Raw genomic sequence first — 19,151 nt, 5'->3', positions numbered from 1 at the left:
GCTTAATATCAGGGTTTTTAAAATAAACCATAGGAACAGTCTCAGAATTGGTCAGATTATTGTCATAAAAAAGATAATTATTCAATAAAAATCCATTGAATCCTCTAAATTCAACACCTAGTTTTCACTGCATTTCTTTTAAGTCACAGAAATGTCTATAGATCATTGCTTTAGAGATAGAATAGACATCCAGTGGTTTAGTGGAGATGTTTACATGCAGCAAAGCATGACAGATTATAAAGCCTACAGATAACTCTTTTTAGGTTGGTATAGAGGCACCACACTTATTATTTGAGTTTCTCGTTCACTTTAAGATCAAAGTTGGAGGGGAGTAGATATCAAGACTAAACAGTCTGTTGTGATTCGATTCATGTAACAACTTCTCTACTGAACCAGCAGCCCAGTGGATCTGTAAGATGGAATGTAGTTTCGTTGCACTATAGTCCATTTGACTCAAAAACAGGCTGATAAATTGCAGTCTAACTCAAAAACTAATAAACACATAACATACTCAATGAAACGCTGATCATAATCAAAACATCATGCCAGCTACTTGAGGTTTTTGCATAATTTTTGCCCTAAAAATGAAAATGTTGTTTAACAAACTATCATTAAAATATTGACACAGTTCACTGTTTGGTTACAAGGGAGGAGTGCAGAGATAGGGACAACCAAATGTTCGAATTGCATGCGCGCAAGTGCTGATAAAATTATTTATTCAATAACCTGTCCTTTCTCACACACCTGGCTGTCCCATTCTCTGCACTCCTCCCTCATAACAAATAGTGACCTAATTATAATCACAATGATGTGTCTGCTGAAAGAAAGTAAAGAACACCATGTGCAAGAATTAATCATGTGATGACAGATTTTCTTTCCTCATATGTAAAAACTGGGTGTTGGGTGGGGTTATGAGTGGGTGAGTCTAGTTTTATGCCACTCTCAGACATATTACAGCAATATCACAGTAGTGGGGGATACCACAAATGGGCTTCACACATAGTAACCATGTGAGGAATTGAACCTGGATCTTCTTTGTAACAAACAAATGCATCAACCATTAGACTAACCCCATCAGTGACTAATAGGTATGAAAGCCTTCATACTGGCAGTATCTTTCATGGCTGATTTTATTGCCATCAGACATTCTATATGCTGGTCAGTCTTCTGACCAGATGAGCTAAGCTCCTAAACACTATGTTTTGTGCTGAAAGATTATTACAGGAAATTGCTTTCAAAAAGGTTTCCAAACAGGTTTATTGAGGTATCTGTTTATCTCTGGCAAACAGTGGCAAGTATTGAATTCCTTAATTGGATTTGAGATGTGGAATGGTTTTTAAATCATATTAACTCTGAACATCAGATTTATTGATGTTTTCCTTTTGTTAATCAGTGTTGGATGTTAAATTGGCTGTCACAAGCCAAAAACGTCAGTACACGTGGGCAGGCATATGCATGTGTGTGGGACAGACGACACATGTTGGCTATCTTTTGTTTGTATGCGAGATAGAAAACAAATTTGTTGACAGACTTGTGTTTTGTGTGTGTGAGACAGAAGACACACGTTGGGAGTCTTGTGTTTGTATGTGGGATAGAAGACGTTGGCAGGCTTGTGTTTGTGTGTGTGATAGAAGACACATGTTGGGAGTCTTGTGTTTGTGTGTGTGATAGAAGATACATGTTGGCAGGCTTGTGTTTGTATGTGTGATAGAAGATACGTGTTGGCAGTCTTGTGTTTGCATGTGTGATAGAAGACACATGGTGGCAGTCTTGTGTTTGCCTGTGTGATAGAAGATATGTGTTGGCAGTGTTGTGTTTGTATGTGTGATAGAAGACACATGTTGGCAGGCTTGTGTTTGTGTGTGTGATAGAAGACACATGTTGGGAGTCTTGTGTTTGTATGTGTGATAGAAGATACATGTTGGCAGGCTTGTGTTTGTGTGTGTGATAGAAGACACATGTTGGCAGGCTTGTGTTTGTATGTGTGATAGAAGACACCTGTTGGCAGTCTTGTGTTTGCATGTGTGATAGAAGATACGTGTTGGCAGTCTTGTGTTTGTGTTTGAAACGGAAGTCACATATTGTGTAAAGGATGACTGTTCATGCTTCTTGAGTGAGATTAGAGAGGAACGATACTGGAGGACGTATACTGTAAGACGCAGATACTGACAGACAGAGTCATTGCCACAGCTTATACAATTCAGACAGTGGTTACTGTGATAATCTATGGTAATCAGTCATCATTGTAAAGTCATTGGGGTGCTCCAACACAGCTCATGTGATGGGATAATTCATGGAGAACGTGAACGTTGAAGGGAAGCAATATGTAAATACTGCCCATTTGACCCATGTCAATCTGGGCTGTGTAATTGATGGTTACAAGTTCAAGTGTTGTAGCAAATCTGCACCCAGGCAGGAAGTGGCTGTCAGTGCTTTTGGTGCCTTTGTGGTTTCTGAAGTCAGGAAGCTGATTGCTGTAAGTTGTGGTGATTGCATACAGATGGTTTGCTGAACAGCATTGATTTTAGCTGCCTGATTGGTTTTAGACTATGTCCATCTGAAGGGTTTTGATGATTGAAATTGTGATCATGTCGTATCCTGAATGCATATTCTTAAAAGCATTCATATTTGTCAAATCAAGCTGGTGATTGATTTGAATAGGACAAAAAACAGCATTGAATTCACACTCATGTCAAGTGATACAAATTACCTTGAACCTTTTAACTCTGTCAAATGCAAGTGTGTAATGAGATGAGGATAATTATAAGAGTTGCTGAGTTATGGAAGATGTCCTTGTGTGTAGCTGTAGTTTGTTAACAGGAGCGAGGGCATTTTACAAGGAATGTCTTGCTGTTTCATGCTTAGAAACCTGCTCTAGTCCACGGTTCTCAGACTACTTGTCTTACAGATTAAGCAGTTTCATTGAAATCTTCTGGTCATTTCAACATGATTACTTGGCCCCAAGAGCTGCAGCTGGACAACGAGGTTACATTACTGTAAACCAGCAGACTTGTGAAATTCGAACAATCTGGGGTTCTGATCCCACAAATAATGTACAGTTTTAATGCTAGAAAGAACAAGTAATTAGACTGTTTTGTTGATATGTGCCTAATGTTGCTACAATCTTGCTAGAAGCATGTGACAACCATATTAATTCTTTCACTGCTATATAGATGTGTATCTGCCAGTGTCACAGCCGATATCAGCTTGGTCAAGACTTGGTTATTTACAGGCATCTGAGAAATTGCTAGAATATTACAGTGTTTGTAATGTGTCAGTGATGTGAATTCTTTTTTATCAGAGAGACAGCATAAAACTGGACAAATGACTCATATTTCTCTGGTCTGTTCCAAATGATGGTGACATAGGAACAGTCTATGAGAAGCACAAACTTAGTGCTCCTCAAAGGATGCTTTTTGCACTGCATTGCCAATTCCTTGAGCAAGTTCCATGGTACAGGAGTAGTCACTCAGCCTGTAGCATGTGGGCCATAGACGAGGATGGATATTCCCGTTTATGTAGTGAAACATACACAGCATCATTTGTTTAACAAACAAGACAACTGTTGTCTCTGATTTTGATGAAGTTCAACCTTCTAGACCTGTTGTGTTTCTTTCAACAAACTTATCCTGACATGCATGGCGCCAGGTTGTTCCCAGGCCGTTCTGGCCAGGTAATATGATAACATGATGATAACACAGAGAGTATCGATAGCGTGTTGAGATAGCAGAATTATCGAAGAGACTGTAATATGCCCAACAAGGACCCAGCAGGGCCTGGCGGAGGAAATGAGGAGGGGGCAGAGTGCTCAATTAGTTATCGATGCTGGTTAATTTGACTGAAATCTAATATGTCTCTAACCCATGTAATCAGATTGAACACATAGCAACACTTGTTTACATTAATTCAACCCAGCTAATTTGATAATGAATATTGCTGTCTTATCGACCAGTCCTATGTGGAACTCCATTGATAGAGTATGGAATAGATATGTTGTGTGGATCTGAGTCATAATGAAACATCATTGGAATCAGATTTAGGTTGTGATCATGTTTCAGTATGTATCACCTGGATCAGATTCTTCTTTTAAGGGGGCGGTGGTGTAGCCTAGCAGTTTATTAGTTTTCTCATCACGCCAAAGACCCAGGTTTGAATCCCCACATGGGTACCGTGTGTGAAGCCCATTTCTGGTGTTCCTCACCATGATATTGCTGGAATATTGCTGAAAAGCAGCAGAAAACCAAACCCAGTCGGTCAGTCTTCACCAGAATCATGTTTGAACATGTGCAACTATATGTCTCCAGGTCCAGAATTATGTTGGACCATGCCTAACCTGGGCTGGAACATGTGGAACTATATGTCTCCAGGGCCAGAGGCATATTGGAATGTGTATCAGTCAGGCTGGTTCTTGAGGGATTGCATTATTATTTTGGCTAAAATCATGTTAGAATGACTGTTGGACTGAATATCATCTAGGCCAGGATCATGTATTGGTGTATATCACCTTAGTTAGGCTGAATCATGCAGGAATGTGAATCACTCACGTTAGAATGTAAATATCCCAGGTTGGATCATGTTAGACTATGTTTCTCCCAGGTTGGATCAAGTTGGACTATGTATCTCCCAGGTTGGATCATGTTAGACTATATATCTCCCAGGTTGGGTCATGTTGGACTGTATGTCTCCCAGGTTGGATCATGTTAGCCTATGTATCTCTCAGGTTGGATCAGGTTGGACTGTATATCTTCCAGGTTGGATAATGTTAAACTATATATCTCTCAGGTTGGATGATGTTGGACTGTATATCTCCCAGGTTGGATCATGTTGGACCGTACATCATCAGGATAAGGAGTGTGATTCTGGTCATTGTAGATGCAAGTCATGACATGTCAGTAATTTGTGACCTGACACATGATAGAAGATTTCACAAATATGTATGATATCAGATCAGACAGACCTGGAGGAAAACACAAGACCCCCAACCCAAGTTTGTAACTATAAATTGGCCAGTGCTTCTGTAGTTGTCTGTGTGTTTATTCAGGATGTAGATGTCACATAGAGGTCTACCAGTAGTGTTGAGGGGCAGGCCTTGCTTGACTACTGTTGCAGGTGTCTGTGGCTGCTTCTGCTGCAGTTCCTGCTTCTGCAACCAGTTGGAGCTGCTGAGAAAGAAGACACCACACAGGGGATTTTACATCCTCATGATGGAGGTGTTTTTTTCTAATTAGTGCAGCTGTTTTTCATCCTCTAAACAAAGAGTTGTGTACCTTCCCACCAATCATGGTAATGTTTGTGTGTTTTCAGAACGTGTGTTAATGGCGCCGTCATCCACGAAAGAAAGAAGGTTCGACATGGGGATCGTATTCTGTGGGGGAATAATCACTTCTTTCGTCTTAACTGCCCACGACCAACTAATAGTAAGTCTCTAATTTTAAATCTGTTCCATCTGACATTTTGTACATTATGTGTAAAACATATACCATTTTACATGTAAAACCTTCATAAACATGTCATACATTTTATGTAAAACATGATGTCTTAATCTACAGATAATAATCAAGCCATGTTTTGTCACTTAAAGTCTGTGATGAGCACAGTGGCATGACAGTTACTAAGTTGGTCTCTAATAACATTATGATAAGTGTGTGAGATTAGATGTGAACAGGACAGACGTGAACAAAACATGTATATAGCTTTATGAAGATGAATCTTTGTGAAGTCAGTTCAGATTGTTTTCAATACTTCTGTGCTTGGGATTGGAGGGCAAGGAAGTCTTTATGTGTAAGTATATTATATACTTGTCAGGTATGGTTTCTACCAGGTGTCAGTGTACAGTGTTGATGGTTGACTGTTTGTCTACAGGTCCCCAGACTCAGCATGCCGACCCATCAGAACAGAAGATTGACTATAACTTTGCCCAGCAGGAGCTGATGATGCAAGAGCTATGTGACGACCCCATACAGGAAGCCATCTGTGCCATAGAGAAACAGCACGAGGAGGACAAGCAGGGTAGGTTTGCTTACCTCGGTCACCTCAGTCACAACAGGTCTGTGTATTACATTAATTTTAAGGTTTATATATCTAGGGGTCCCAGGTCTCCTTTTGGAGTTAACATCAAGGAGCACTAAGGATTTCTTGTTTGAAGTTTGAACTTGTTTTTCTTTTGTAATCGACAAGAAGCAGGTTCATTCTTATAATCGCCCACTCAAACAACCACCAACCCTTTCAACAGTCAGTCACCAACCACAGATCAAATCAAACCAACCCTCACTCAGAAATCTGTTTACTTACTGAATTGCCAACACAGTCACCCACACACTGTCGACCAACTTGAAACCTCACAAAGGAAATCAGTGAAAGAGAAAGGGGAGTGAATGAACCATGGCACTATGACCATCATGGTACCTACCTGCTCAACATATGGCTGTTTCTGATGTAGCACACGCTTATTCTGTTTCTTGATGAACAGTCGCCCATCCAATTGTGTGATGGAATCTTAAACGGATTAGGAGGATTTACTTATACTTCATTGCTGGCAAGAAGTTTTATAATAAACACTTCTAAAGCAGGAGAGATAACTTTGGAGATAAACAAGATCTGAAGGCAGCTGCGACACAGTGCAAGGCTTGCCATCATTTCACTCATGTAGATATCAGTATTGATTGCCCACTAGACCAACATGGCTGTGTTACAAGAAATGTACAACAGGGAAAATAAGTGGTATTCCAGTGTTAATTTCAGAAATATAGTTGCCAGTATTTAAGTGCCAGTGTAATTAGAAAAATGGAAGCCAAGGCGTGTTTTATCTGGCATATGGAATAGATTACAAACCAATAACAATCTGGGTACATTTTTCCATCTGTATGTACCAGTACTTCAGATTCATTCATATTATATTACACTGGCTGATGTCATAGGAATTTTCTTAAAGTTGTTTTCCAGTATGCTAATTACACTGAGGAAAGCTGTATCAAAAGTTGTTCAATCATGAAACTACCCTTATTCCATGTGTGTATTTTGCACTTGTAGTTTCTTGTTTCTATAATTCAACATTAAAATAGTGACAAAATTCAAATCACTTTCCTCATCTTGGAAGCATCTGTCATCACAAATCATTCTGCTTTGAAAAACATTTAGAGAAACATCTGTTCTCAAATCAGATTTATAGTTTTCTTTTGGGAGCAATTTGCATTGTAATTTTCCCCATGAAGAGGGTTTTGCGTGGCATTTCTTCACTTTGAACTGGAACAGTTAGGATCTTTCCATCAGTGGAAATCCATGGATGTTCGACCACAGGGTTTATCATGGTCAACTCAGATTAATGGAGAAGACATTTGGAGTGGAACTGATTGATAGATCAATGTGACTTGTTACTATTCTATCTGTTATGGAGCATTATAATTTCGTTAGTTTCCAACAGATGTTTTGGGAAAGCAATTTGTACTTCAGATTCGATAAAGCTTCAAGCCTTGACTATTGATCAGAAGTTTATGAGAGTGATGAAAGGTGGCCTGCCTGTAATTCATTTTCTTCTCTTTTTGTGCAGTGTATTTGTTTCAATCTGTGTGATAAATTCATAGTAGAAACCTGTTATCGATTTCCGAACCTGTTTCAAATTTGGATTGTGCTTTGTTAGGAAATGTCAGCATTTATGTGTCACAAGCTATGATTCTTTGTTTGTATCAAATAACAATAATTCGAACAAATCAATCATATTTTCACTCATAACAGAGGGGGCATGGTTACAATTTTTGTGTGTGGAGAATATCAGCTATAATTAGGCATTCATGAAATCACGGTTCCAAAGGAAAATAAAGTTAGGTTGAAAAAGTTACCATTTTTAGAAAAAGTTAATGAAACTTACAGATGCATGGGAATTAGATTTTATGTTACTCAAGACATGGGTGTAGAGGTCGTGATGACCCTAGCAGCATGGTTTGTGTGGGCTTTGTGACTGTATGACCACACATTGAATTTATTAGCTGTGTCAGGTGACCTGAAACAATGCTTGGTGACATAATATGGCAGTGAGCGTACTGTGTGTCTATAGTCCCTGGTCGGTAGACATGGATAGTTGGACCAGAAAGTCAGTCAAGGGTGATGTGATGGAGACAGTATGTGGGGATTCTCTCTGACTCCACAAACAGTAGTATGGCTGACCACATTGTAAGTGGGTTGTGTTATTGAGGAAAGTCTTGTACCTGCACTGGAGGACGCAGTGCTGCTTTGTTGGAAAGTAAGCTTCAAGTATACAGTTACAATGAATATACATAGGGTCCTAGTATGTGTCACATATATTTGGTTCCTGGCTAACATAAACAGTAATGATGGTGTCTGCAGCTATGTCCCTGCTTTCATTTGTGATATTCTTATGGAGACACATGTATCATTATGTGAAGTATTTTATGGAAGATATAAATTACATGTGTTTCCAGAAACCTGAGCCAAATGTTATGTGTAATTTCTACATAGTTGTTTTTCTCCCATGATCTTGTTTCAGTTCATTTTCTGTTAATAACAAGACACATATTTTCACAGACATTTTGCACCCAAAGTTTAAGTGATCGGTGATGTAGTTCCTTGGAAACTGTGTTAGAATCAGTGTCTTAGAGTTACATATTAAACTGTTAATTTGTATGGTATTACAGACTATATGAATTCTAGCCTACAAGTGGAATTGTAACATTATCACACTCCCTGTGTTTGGAAACTGGCTGTAGACAGATGACTTGAGGGTTGGATGTTATTACTGTGGGAGACATACATTGGGAGGAGCCTGTTCTGGCCTTCCTCCACCCAGCTCCATACAGCCACACTACTTACTCCAGGGAACTATGTGCTCAGAAGCTGATATTCAGCCCCAAGTCTGCAGTCTGATCATAAAAATTCCCAGTTCTAAATAATAATTTTCCAACTTCTCGAATTTACAAAATGAAAATGAGAACATCTATGTAATCAAATTTTGAACAATGTCAAATTTATTTTTTCAAATGTGCCTGTCAAGAGCACTTATCTCTGAATCCTGGATAGATTTCTGTTCTTCTGTATGTCATAACTGTTTAGCAACAATGAGTGTGTTAATGACAGGCCAATTCCAAGCTGACCAGCTCATTACTGGTCAAACAGTCACAAACTGATTAGCGGAACAATGTTTTCTGTTTCTGGTCAAATATTGAACGTATCACGTGGTAGCTGTAGCAGATACATCCATTTCTGTTTCAGACAACTGGGATAACTTGCATGTATCATGTTTAAGAACATAATTCTATAGTTAATGCCATTATCAATATATCTGTGTGCAACTATACATGTGTCTTAGTGCTCAGACCTCCAGCTACCATGTCACTGACATGCTGACTAGTAGTTCTTCAGGTTATAAAGGATACTAAAAGTGATTGGTTCAAAGTGCTTTGTTTTGTCCTTGTGTCACCAGAGCATTATGATTGATACACAAGTGTTTGCCTTTCAAGAAAAAAACAGTAGAGTATAATTTTCCTTCTGATCCCAGTTTGACTTAGCACAAAAGTAGCCCTTTGGGGCTGAATCAAAGACTTACAAGGACTCAAGTGCTAAGATGGTCAGTTCTCCCATATCTTAACATAGACTTACAAGGACACTTGTGCTAAGATGGTCATTACTCACATACTTTAACATAGACGTACAAGGACACTTGTCCTAAGATGGTCAGTTCTCCCATTCTTTAACATAGACGTACAAGGACACTTGTGTTAAGATGTCATTACTCACATAATATAACATAAACGTACAAGGACCCCAGTGCTCAGATCACCTTATTATGTCTATGCAGCAGGTCTATGGTTTTTGTTACAGTAAACTTGATTCCATTGCCATCTTTGTCTTGTAGAGGCCCTGGAGAAGCAGCGTCAGATGTACGAGAGGCAGATGCAGATGTTGCGGAATCAGCTGATGTCTCCGGGCACCCCGTCGTATCCTTTCCCCCCATTTGATGCCACTCGCCTTACCCCAACAGGAAACATGAACACACAGAACAGCATCCAGAAGAAGTACCAGCAGTGGGCACAGGACAGGTCAGTGGTAGAAACTATAGATTCACTAGGCCAAAGGAGATACCAGAAGCATGACAGCCAGAGAGCTGCATTCAGTACTTGTTTCTTGTCCTGTAAGGCTGCAGTACTTCACTGACTCATGAAGGTCTGGGGTAGAATAGGCCTTGAGCAGCCCATGCTTAAATCCATAAACGGCGACTATGCTTGTTGAAAGAGGCAACTAGTGGGATCGGGTGGTCAGACTTGCTGACTAGGTTGACACTTGTCATCAGATTCCCAGTTGTGCAGATCAATGCTTGTGATGTTCATCACTGGACTGTCTGGTCCAGACTCGATTATTTACAGACTGCTTCCATATATCTGGAATATTGCTGAGTGGGGCGTAAAACTAAATCAGTCACTCAGTGCTTCACTCATGAACATTATGTTAGCCCATATGTAGCTGTTGTCTGCTGTGACAAGGATTGAAAAATGTTTCATTTACCATAAATAAACTGAAAGGAAGTACATGAGACCAGTCAATGTTTGTTTGACAAGAACTGAACTTATCTATATGAGTGGTGACTCAAAAGTAGTCAGCCTCTGTTCTCGATGTCCAATGTTGCAAAAGCTCCCATTGCAGTTAGAAGGAAGTCACTAAGCCATATCCATATCGTTATGTGAGTAATATGGCTAACGAGATGGTAGTCATCACAACTCTTTGGGGCGCAATATTTCAAACAAAATTGCTGAAAAAACAACAATCTGTCATTTGGTGCCTCTTGGATTATGGTATGCCCTCAGAAAATATCATATTCAGGGGTTCAAAATTCCCATTGCCTGATGCCCGGGACAAGTCCATCTTATTTGTCTGTGGGCTACATGGATATTTTCCATGTACAGTTTCAATGTGCAAATAAAGTTGGATTTCATTTCATATCTGCTCAAAATGTAGCTATTAAATTTTGCTATGATAATAAAGTGGAGTTCTCTTTCATTGCCATTTATCACTTCTTGATATATAGTCCTGTAAACATTACCATCAAGTACCATGATAGGGTTACCCTCTGTCCATCTGTCCATATGTCCGTATGATACCAAACAGGGGATGTACTCTCCACAAAAAGCGGTCAGTGGAATTCAGTGAACTTATACATGAGCCTTCTTGGGACTCTAATGGTGTTCATATCTTATTTTGCCTTTGTATTGTATTGGGGTTTTTTTTGTAAGTTTAGAGACATTTGCACTTAGGTACATTTGGCTGAATTTCTCTGTGATAATAGTGTAATAGGGACGAAGGACGGTGTACATTATCCACTTCTCCTCCAAAACTACTGTATTGAATTCATTTAGATTACACATGTGCTTTAAAGGGACTCTAAAGGTGTGCATCTCATATTTTGATTTTGTATTTTATTTATTTTTGTATTGCTGTTTGAACTTACATAAATTTTGTTGAATTTCTCTCTGAATGTAGTGTTCTATGGGATGAAGTCTATCCACTTCTCCACAAAAGCTGGTTAACATAATTGATTGAGCTTCTACAAGTGTTTCATTGGGACTCTAAAGATGTGTATCTTATACCTTGTTCATCCAATTTCTTAATTTTGTCACTTCTAAAGATCTTTAGAATTAGTTGAATTTGGCTCTATTCATCCTGTTCATCCTATGCAACACAGGGTGTATTTCACCCAAAAAAAACACTGCACAAAACTCATGAAGCTTACATATGTCTTTTGTAGTGACTCTAAAGGTATGCATCTCATATTTTGTTTTTGTATTTTGTATTTTTTTAGATGTTTAGAGACATTTGAATGTTGATAAATTTCTCTCTGATGATAGTGAAACAAGGGATTAAGTCTATCGACTTCTCCACAAAATCTGCTGAACAGTATTGATTAAGCTTATACATGTGTTTCATTGGGACTCGAAAGGTGTGCATCTCATAGTTTCATAGATATTTACTGAACTTGTCTAGTAAACATAATCACCAGAGCACATACAGTGTAGAGAGCGCTTCCTACAGCAGAGGGGGCATCCATGTCCCTAGACACAATTTTTCTTGTTTCTTTCATAATTACATCATCATGATCATGGCATAAAATCAGGGCAAATGGAACATTAGTCAGGACAAATTATTTTCTTAAAATCACTTGCCCACTGGCAAGTGGCTTGCAAAAATAAAATTGAACCACTGATAAATAGATAAATATGTTCAGTATAGTTATTGAATAACTTCCCTTCACAATCAATAGTCAAAGTTTTGGACTGCTTAACTTATATTTAAATGGGCAGGGTTTTTTTATTGTTGTTTTGGGGACTTTCATAAACATTGTGTCCAGATATTCAAGCTGGCACTGTTTACAATATATTTATGCCTGACACTTGTGAGACCATTTATTACTTAGTTTGAACCCTTGGAATTATGTATGAATAAGTGGAAACATTAGAATAAGTCACATGTATGCCCTTGTGATTACATCAGAAGGTCAGAAGTATTGTTGTCTCAGTGCAGATGATAATGGTGTGTGCAGTTTGTTCATGGTTCTGTCAATATAACTGTTTAAAGAGTTGCCAGGTATCAACTTTTTACCAACCATCAGTTGGAGGCACCAGTATGTGTATAGTTGGACTTCCCACAATGCAGTTCTGTAAAGAGGGTACCAGGTAGAATGTAGATTATTCAGGATGAGCCACTTATGTTTGACATCAGCTAAGTCGCAAGTAAACTGGTGAAAGATATGGAATTGAAATCCAATTATTGTTATTTGCTTGATCAGCCAAGAATGTTCCTTGTGAATCATAGGATAATGTGACTTTAACAAGTCAAAATCAACTGACAAAATGTTGATACTTTTTCAATCAAATTTAACAAGTGTTCATGGGGAATTAACAAGCATAATTCTTGTATGATTTCATCCATAACCCTTTTTGCACCAAACGTCCTGATCACTTTGACAAATAAGCTGTGTGAAGCCATAACATAAGAATTTTCTTTCCACAGTATTCTTTCACAGTCCCTTGTGGTTTAATCTTCAAATAGGCATTCCTTTGAAGCGTCTTCCAGCTTCAGTCGAGACTCCCAGAGACATGGAGATTTGCAAAAATGGGGATGACTTTATAATGGGAGCATTCATTGAACTGTAATTGGAAGATGGTCAAGAAATTATTCTTTGTGAAATACTCTTTGATCAGGCTTAAACACCAAACCATCCATAATGCTTTTGATGAATAGATTTTTGGTGCTAGTTATTCATGAAGAGGAATACAAGGCCCTTACTTGGATGTGTGCTGAGGTGTTGGGGAAATGATGCTGCCTAGAAGAATGTAATTATTTGTTGATGAATATTGTGCAGAGTTTGGGATGTGTAGAATTGCATGCTGCATTACTGACAGTGAAAGATCAATTAGTCAAAACTTTCAGAATTTACCAGGAATGTGATGCTTTATGGGGCATGTTACCCTTTCCAAAATGTTGCTATATATTTCTAAGGAGATTTGCTCTTGATGCATCACTTTGTCTGTGTTCTATATAGCTTTTAAAATAAGTTCCTTGTTTCTGGTTTAAATCTTCCTGACTGGTGAGAAAAAAGACATGCTTTCAAAGACCAATGGCCTTCCTCCTCCACACAAGTAGCGTATGACTAATTAGGTGACCTCAAAAGCAACATGGACAATGTATGCTGCAGTTCTTTGCGGGCATGATTCTCAAGCCATAGAACTTCCTTTGGTCTTAGGATGTGTATTAATAGAACATTTCAATAGTTATGAACTTGTTCCAATCATTGTAAGATTTTGGAATTGGGTCCTATTTAGATTGTCTGCCACTGGAACAAATGGTGGTAGTGTGTTTGTAGAACCTGTCTGCAACAGCATGACTCATGACCAAAGTATATCTAGAAGAGGGTATTGTTTATGTGAATACCTTCATCCAGACATGACATTTTACTGACATAGACTTACAGCTTAATGTTGCTGATCCAACCCTCCACTGCCCTTCAATAAATATTGATGGTTACAACTAGGTTTGTTTTTTTAGACCACTCATAGCAAACACATTTCAAGGATTATGGCCAGTGACTTTGACTAGTGATAAGGTCAACTGTCACACTGCCAACAATCAAACACAACAACTTATTTCCAGACAATTATTTCATTTTATGTGTATGGATTTTGACCACGGTCACTTTGGAGTGAGGTAAAAATGATTTGTTAAAATGTCAGCTTTTGAACTCTGGCATAAAGCAACTCCATGTCCAGAAAACATATAGTTTTTTTCAGGAGTGACAGACCTTGCAGGAATCTATCAAATGAAATAAATGTTGTCATGGAACATATTGCTTTTTCCATCACGCTTGTTATTGTCTGTGACACATCCTCGCTGTGTGTTAGGAAGAGATGATGTGTCTGTTCGTCACATACGAGGCGTAATTGACAAGTGAACTTCACATTGAAGGAACTGTGCAGCAGTGAAATCTTTTGTCATGGACATGACTTGATGTCATAGAACTTTATCCACAATAACTGTGTCATGTGACCAACAAGTTTTTCTGGAGTCAGTGAAATTCGCTGGGAACTTTGGCTTTTAGAAAATGGACAAACTTGTTCCATAGTTTCTGGTATTTAATAAGACATGCAGGAGGATCAACATGTCCCACAATAATCTGTGTCAGTTTCAGAAAGGGTTCCAGAAAGGTTCTTGCAAAACAAATCTGGGTTTCCAACTTAAAAACAATCATCAAACCAGCAGAAGCAATGCTAACATTAAGTAATCTATGTAGGAAACCGTTTTTTACCCAAACAATTACATCAAAGCTGTTTTGAAGAGCCAAGACACTACAGCTTCTACTCAAACTGTTGGAAGATGTTTAAGTGGAACAGAATATACAGATATCATTGTATTATCCATTGGAAAAGTGTTTCTATATGAGGTTCAGTATTTATCAGTCACCCCTTATGTGTTTGTGTTGAAGAGAGAATGTGTTGCTATCTTTCCTCTCATCAATTGTCCTCCTGTATCGTAGGGAGAAGGTGTTCCTGCACAGCCTGGTCAAGCTGCGAGAGGAGGTGGTCAAAGCCAACACACTGGTCAGGGAAGCCAACAACCTAGCAAAGGAGATGGGCAAGCAAACAGAGTTCCATGTGACACTACAGATCCCTGCAGCCAACCTGAGCCCCAACAGGAAGGTAGGTGGCACTTTCTTCATCTCCAGTTCCTGATGGAGAGGTCTCTAGCTTTAGCCAAAGTTAACTTGTTTCAACAGTTAGCATTTTAGAAGTTGAGGTGTACAAATAGGACAAATTGTTATGGGTAACAGCTTCTTTATCGTGTGATTGCGACGTTTTGATGCAGATTCTTGTACTGTTGTCAAGCAGGAATGATGCATGAAATGCAAAACATGTATATATATACTAATTAAAACAATGAGATAACATGGTATACAAAGAAAACACAATTGACAAACGGAGCAACATAATGCCATGATTGGAGAAGCAGAAAGCTGGGGAAGCCAGTAGTACACAAAGGATAGTGAATATAAGTCAGACATGTACAAATAAAGGAGTTACAATGAAGGATTTACAATGGAGGATGAGATGTTTATACAATTGATTGGGCTTGGTAGAGGAGTGCATCATAAGCAGATGGAATGAAATATCCTTGGTCATGGTTGATGGTGGGCTTATGGCGTTTGATGTTGCGTTTGGTGAAGTCCATTTGGTTGTTGACTAGGATTTCATGCATCATTCCTGCTTGACAATGGTACAAGAATCTATATCGAAACATCGCAATCACGTGATAAAGAAGTTGTTATCCATAACAATTTGTCCTATTCAGCCAAAGTTGAAGCAGCCTCTGACTTTAGCCACAGCCTCATGTAGTCCATGGCTTCAACCTCCAAATTCAGCCACTGTAGGCAAATCAAGAGAATGCCAAGTGTCAAAGACTCTCCTCAGTATTTCACTGTCCATATGTAAAAACTGTCCTTGATATTGATGTGTAAAACCTTTTGGGGAAAATGTTTGCAAAATTACTATGTGAAAGTGGACATAAGGATTATTAATAGGATTATTATTTTTCATCATGAATGTGGTTGCAGAACTCATCAGTCATTTTCATTGTTGATATTTTATGTTGAAGAGAAAGCTTGCTATTAACACACAAATGGTGTACCAAATGACCAGTGAAACTTTCAACTGACTAGTTATGCATTTGTCTGACGTACTTCCAGTGATAATTGTTAACTGCAGCTTCCCGTTCGTGTATACGCACTGATAGTATTGCACCAAAATGAAAAAAAAGTTATATTAATGACCAATCTTTTGCAATGTTTTGATACTTTTCTTGTGCCGTTTTTGTTCCTGCATGACAGTAGTCAAAGACTCTGTGTTGAAACATCACAGTGATGACATGAAAGAAGTTGTTTTCCATAAATTTGTCGTTATTGCATTTCCCTTCTAAACTGCCAGGCAAAGAAACAAAAAGTTATTTTTACACGTCTCTTTAAGATATTTTCATTTATTTAATTGCTCACAAAGCTGTCTAAATACAAAGATCGCATATCAACTGTTAGGCAATTCACTTATTTGAAAACTATTTTCATCTTTCTACAATCCTCAGAATTGCTTCTACTGCGTGTAAAAAGTGTGAAATATCTCTATATCTCTGTCAATACTGGAGAGGTGTATTCACCATTGATTAGCAGCATATTCGGTCATATCCATCATAGATGACTTCTTTGCAGCATTTTCCAAACCATCTTGTTTTGTGTATGTGAAACACTGAAGACAAATAGAGGGGTTTCACGAGCATGCTTAATCAATATGAAGCACTCTATATTGAAGTTTTCAACGCGGCCTCCATTATTTTCCAAAGCTACAAAATGAACAGTCCATCAACGAATGTTTATATTTCATTTGAAGATTGCTCTTTCAAATATAAGATCACTCCTTCAAATAAAAGATTACTCCAGATTTCATATCTTCTAAAACTCCATCAGCTGGTCACAAAGCAAGTTTTGCTGGCTCTGAATGAGAGCAAACAAACCCTGTCATAGCCTTACAGCAGAAGTGAGGAATGGACATACCAGGATTAGCCAGCCCTCTGCCATACACCTCATCACTGGCATAAAGATGTGATGGGATTCATGGTCACTTGAGATGTGATGACTTGATTAAATGGATACGGTGACAGGGACTGACATGTATAGCACAGCAAGGGCCATGCGTATCTTATACATGTGCTTTGTGTGTGTTGTAGGCATGGATGTATAAGCCAGCCAGTATTGTGCATAAACATGAGTATAACTCACCGTGAACATTGTTTTTATTGAAGATACCTTTAAGGAGAACATTGTGCAGAGTAATGAACATGACATATAACTCACTGTCAACATTGTTTTTGTTATCTCCGCTGCACATTTAGCATACGAATTGAAATATCTGAAGAACTTTTCACTAGATTCTTTCCATAGTTGGTACATGGGTGACCTTGACCTTCATTTCAAGGTCACAAGGGAACTTTAACTTCACACTTTTGTCAGCAAGATATCTCAGAACCCTTTCATCATATTTTCTTCATATTTCACACTAAACTTCATCTAGTGAATGCGAAGGACCAAGTTGATTTGGTGACCTTCACATAATTTTTAAGGTCACAGTGACACTTTTAAGATGTCAGCATGTTAACCTGCATGTTAAGCTTGTCAGAGAGATATCTCAAGAACCTGTCACTAGATTTCTCTTCATGTTTGACACCAAGCTTCATCTAGGTAATGACCCGTTAAGGTCCTGGGGTAGAATAGTCCTTCAGCAACCCATGCTTGCCATAAAAGGCGACTATGCTTGTCGTAAGAGGTGACTAACAGGATCAGGTGGTCAGGCTTGCTGACTTGGTTGACTCATGTCATCGGTTCCCAATTGCGCAGATCGATGCTGATGTTGTTGGTCACTGGATTGTCTTGTCCAGACTCGTTTATTTACAGACTGGCGCCATATAGCTGGAATATTGCTGACTGAGGCATAACACTGAACTCACTCACTCATCTAGGTAATGTTCAGGGCCCAGGTTTGCATATATCATACACCATGACATTCATGTCAAGGTCAAAGTGAGTCCTGAAAATTTGTGTTTGAACAGCTACAGAGAAAGTTATCAAGAGAGGCTGACTGGTCATTTTCTGTTGATATTTAATTTCATCTTAAATTGCAATCTTCACTTTCATTACTTTTTAAGTTTGGTTTGATAATTTTGGCAAGGGATTATGTCACCTTAGTGACAACTGCTTGTTAAAGATAAATTTAACCCCAAAAGATGATTATGCAGAAACAAAATCCACAGTAAACAAAAGGGTAAACAAAGTAGACATGTGCTCTTGATGAAGGACACACTTACCCTGTACGTGAACACCTGGTGTCACTCATGCTCTGTAATAACTTCAAAGATGATTATGCACAAACAAAATCCACAGTAAACAAAAGGGTAAACAAAGTAGACATGTGCTCTTGATGAAGGACACTCTTACACTGTACATGAACACGTGTCAGTCATGCTCTGTAATAAATTCACATGCTTTTCAATACCATTCGTAACTTCTCTCTGTAGATAGTCAACACTGATTAGCCTCTGGTGTTACATATGAACACAAACAGTACATAAATACAAATATTTATTGACATTAGATATGAGATCTAAACAGTGAACCAGAAACATGGCCATTACACATAATCCACAGCTAACGTGCTTGTTCGTCAGGTAGAAGTGTCATCAGGATAGAGACAACTGATAGTAATGATCAGTAGACAGCATTCAGACTTCTGTCTGTGTTCTGTGCCAATTAACAAGATTCAGATCTGTTGCTGTGGAAACAGTAATGAAACTTTGGAACTTAATACATTGTATATGGATTTTCAAAAGTAACTAATGGAATAAGAGATGTATACCTAATGTTTGCGAAATGGGTTTTCATTTTCCTTTGGCTTTCTAGTTAATGAAAATGTTTTTTCATTGATTCTGTACTCTTGACTTTGTCAAGGATTTTTTTTTCAAAAGGGATTTGAATTATTTAAACTGAATAAAGGATGTCTTTTGTTTCCATAATTATATCTCTAATGCTAATTCTACAAGTGGAATACTTGTAAAATATT

At 38.4% G+C, this 19,151-nt stretch overlaps 1 protein-coding gene across 8 annotated transcripts in view; it reads left to right on the top strand.

The window, feature by feature from the left end:
* The window catches only part of LOC137278560 (kinesin-like protein KIF13A), a 209,445-nt gene that overhangs the window by 166,203 nt on the left and 24,091 nt on the right, over nt 1-19,151 (top strand). For all 8 annotated transcript variants that reach the window (XM_067811008.1, XM_067811007.1, XM_067811004.1 and 5 more), the window contains exons 15-18: nt 5,305-5,417; nt 5,863-6,009; nt 9,866-10,049; nt 15,032-15,194. In XM_067811008.1, the coding sequence (XP_067667109.1) occupies nt 5,305-5,417; nt 5,863-6,009; nt 9,866-10,049; nt 15,032-15,194 (607 nt within the window). The remainder of the gene's footprint in view (nt 1-5,304; nt 5,418-5,862; nt 6,010-9,865; nt 10,050-15,031; nt 15,195-19,151) is intronic.

The sequence above is a fragment of the Haliotis asinina genome, chromosome 3 (genome assembly GCF_037392515.1).
Source record: "Haliotis asinina isolate JCU_RB_2024 chromosome 3, JCU_Hal_asi_v2, whole genome shotgun sequence".
NCBI lineage: Eukaryota > Metazoa > Mollusca > Gastropoda > Lepetellida > Haliotidae > Haliotis > Haliotis asinina.
The sequence above is the reverse complement of the archived record's forward strand: the minus strand, read 5'-3'. Positions and strand labels throughout refer to the sequence as shown.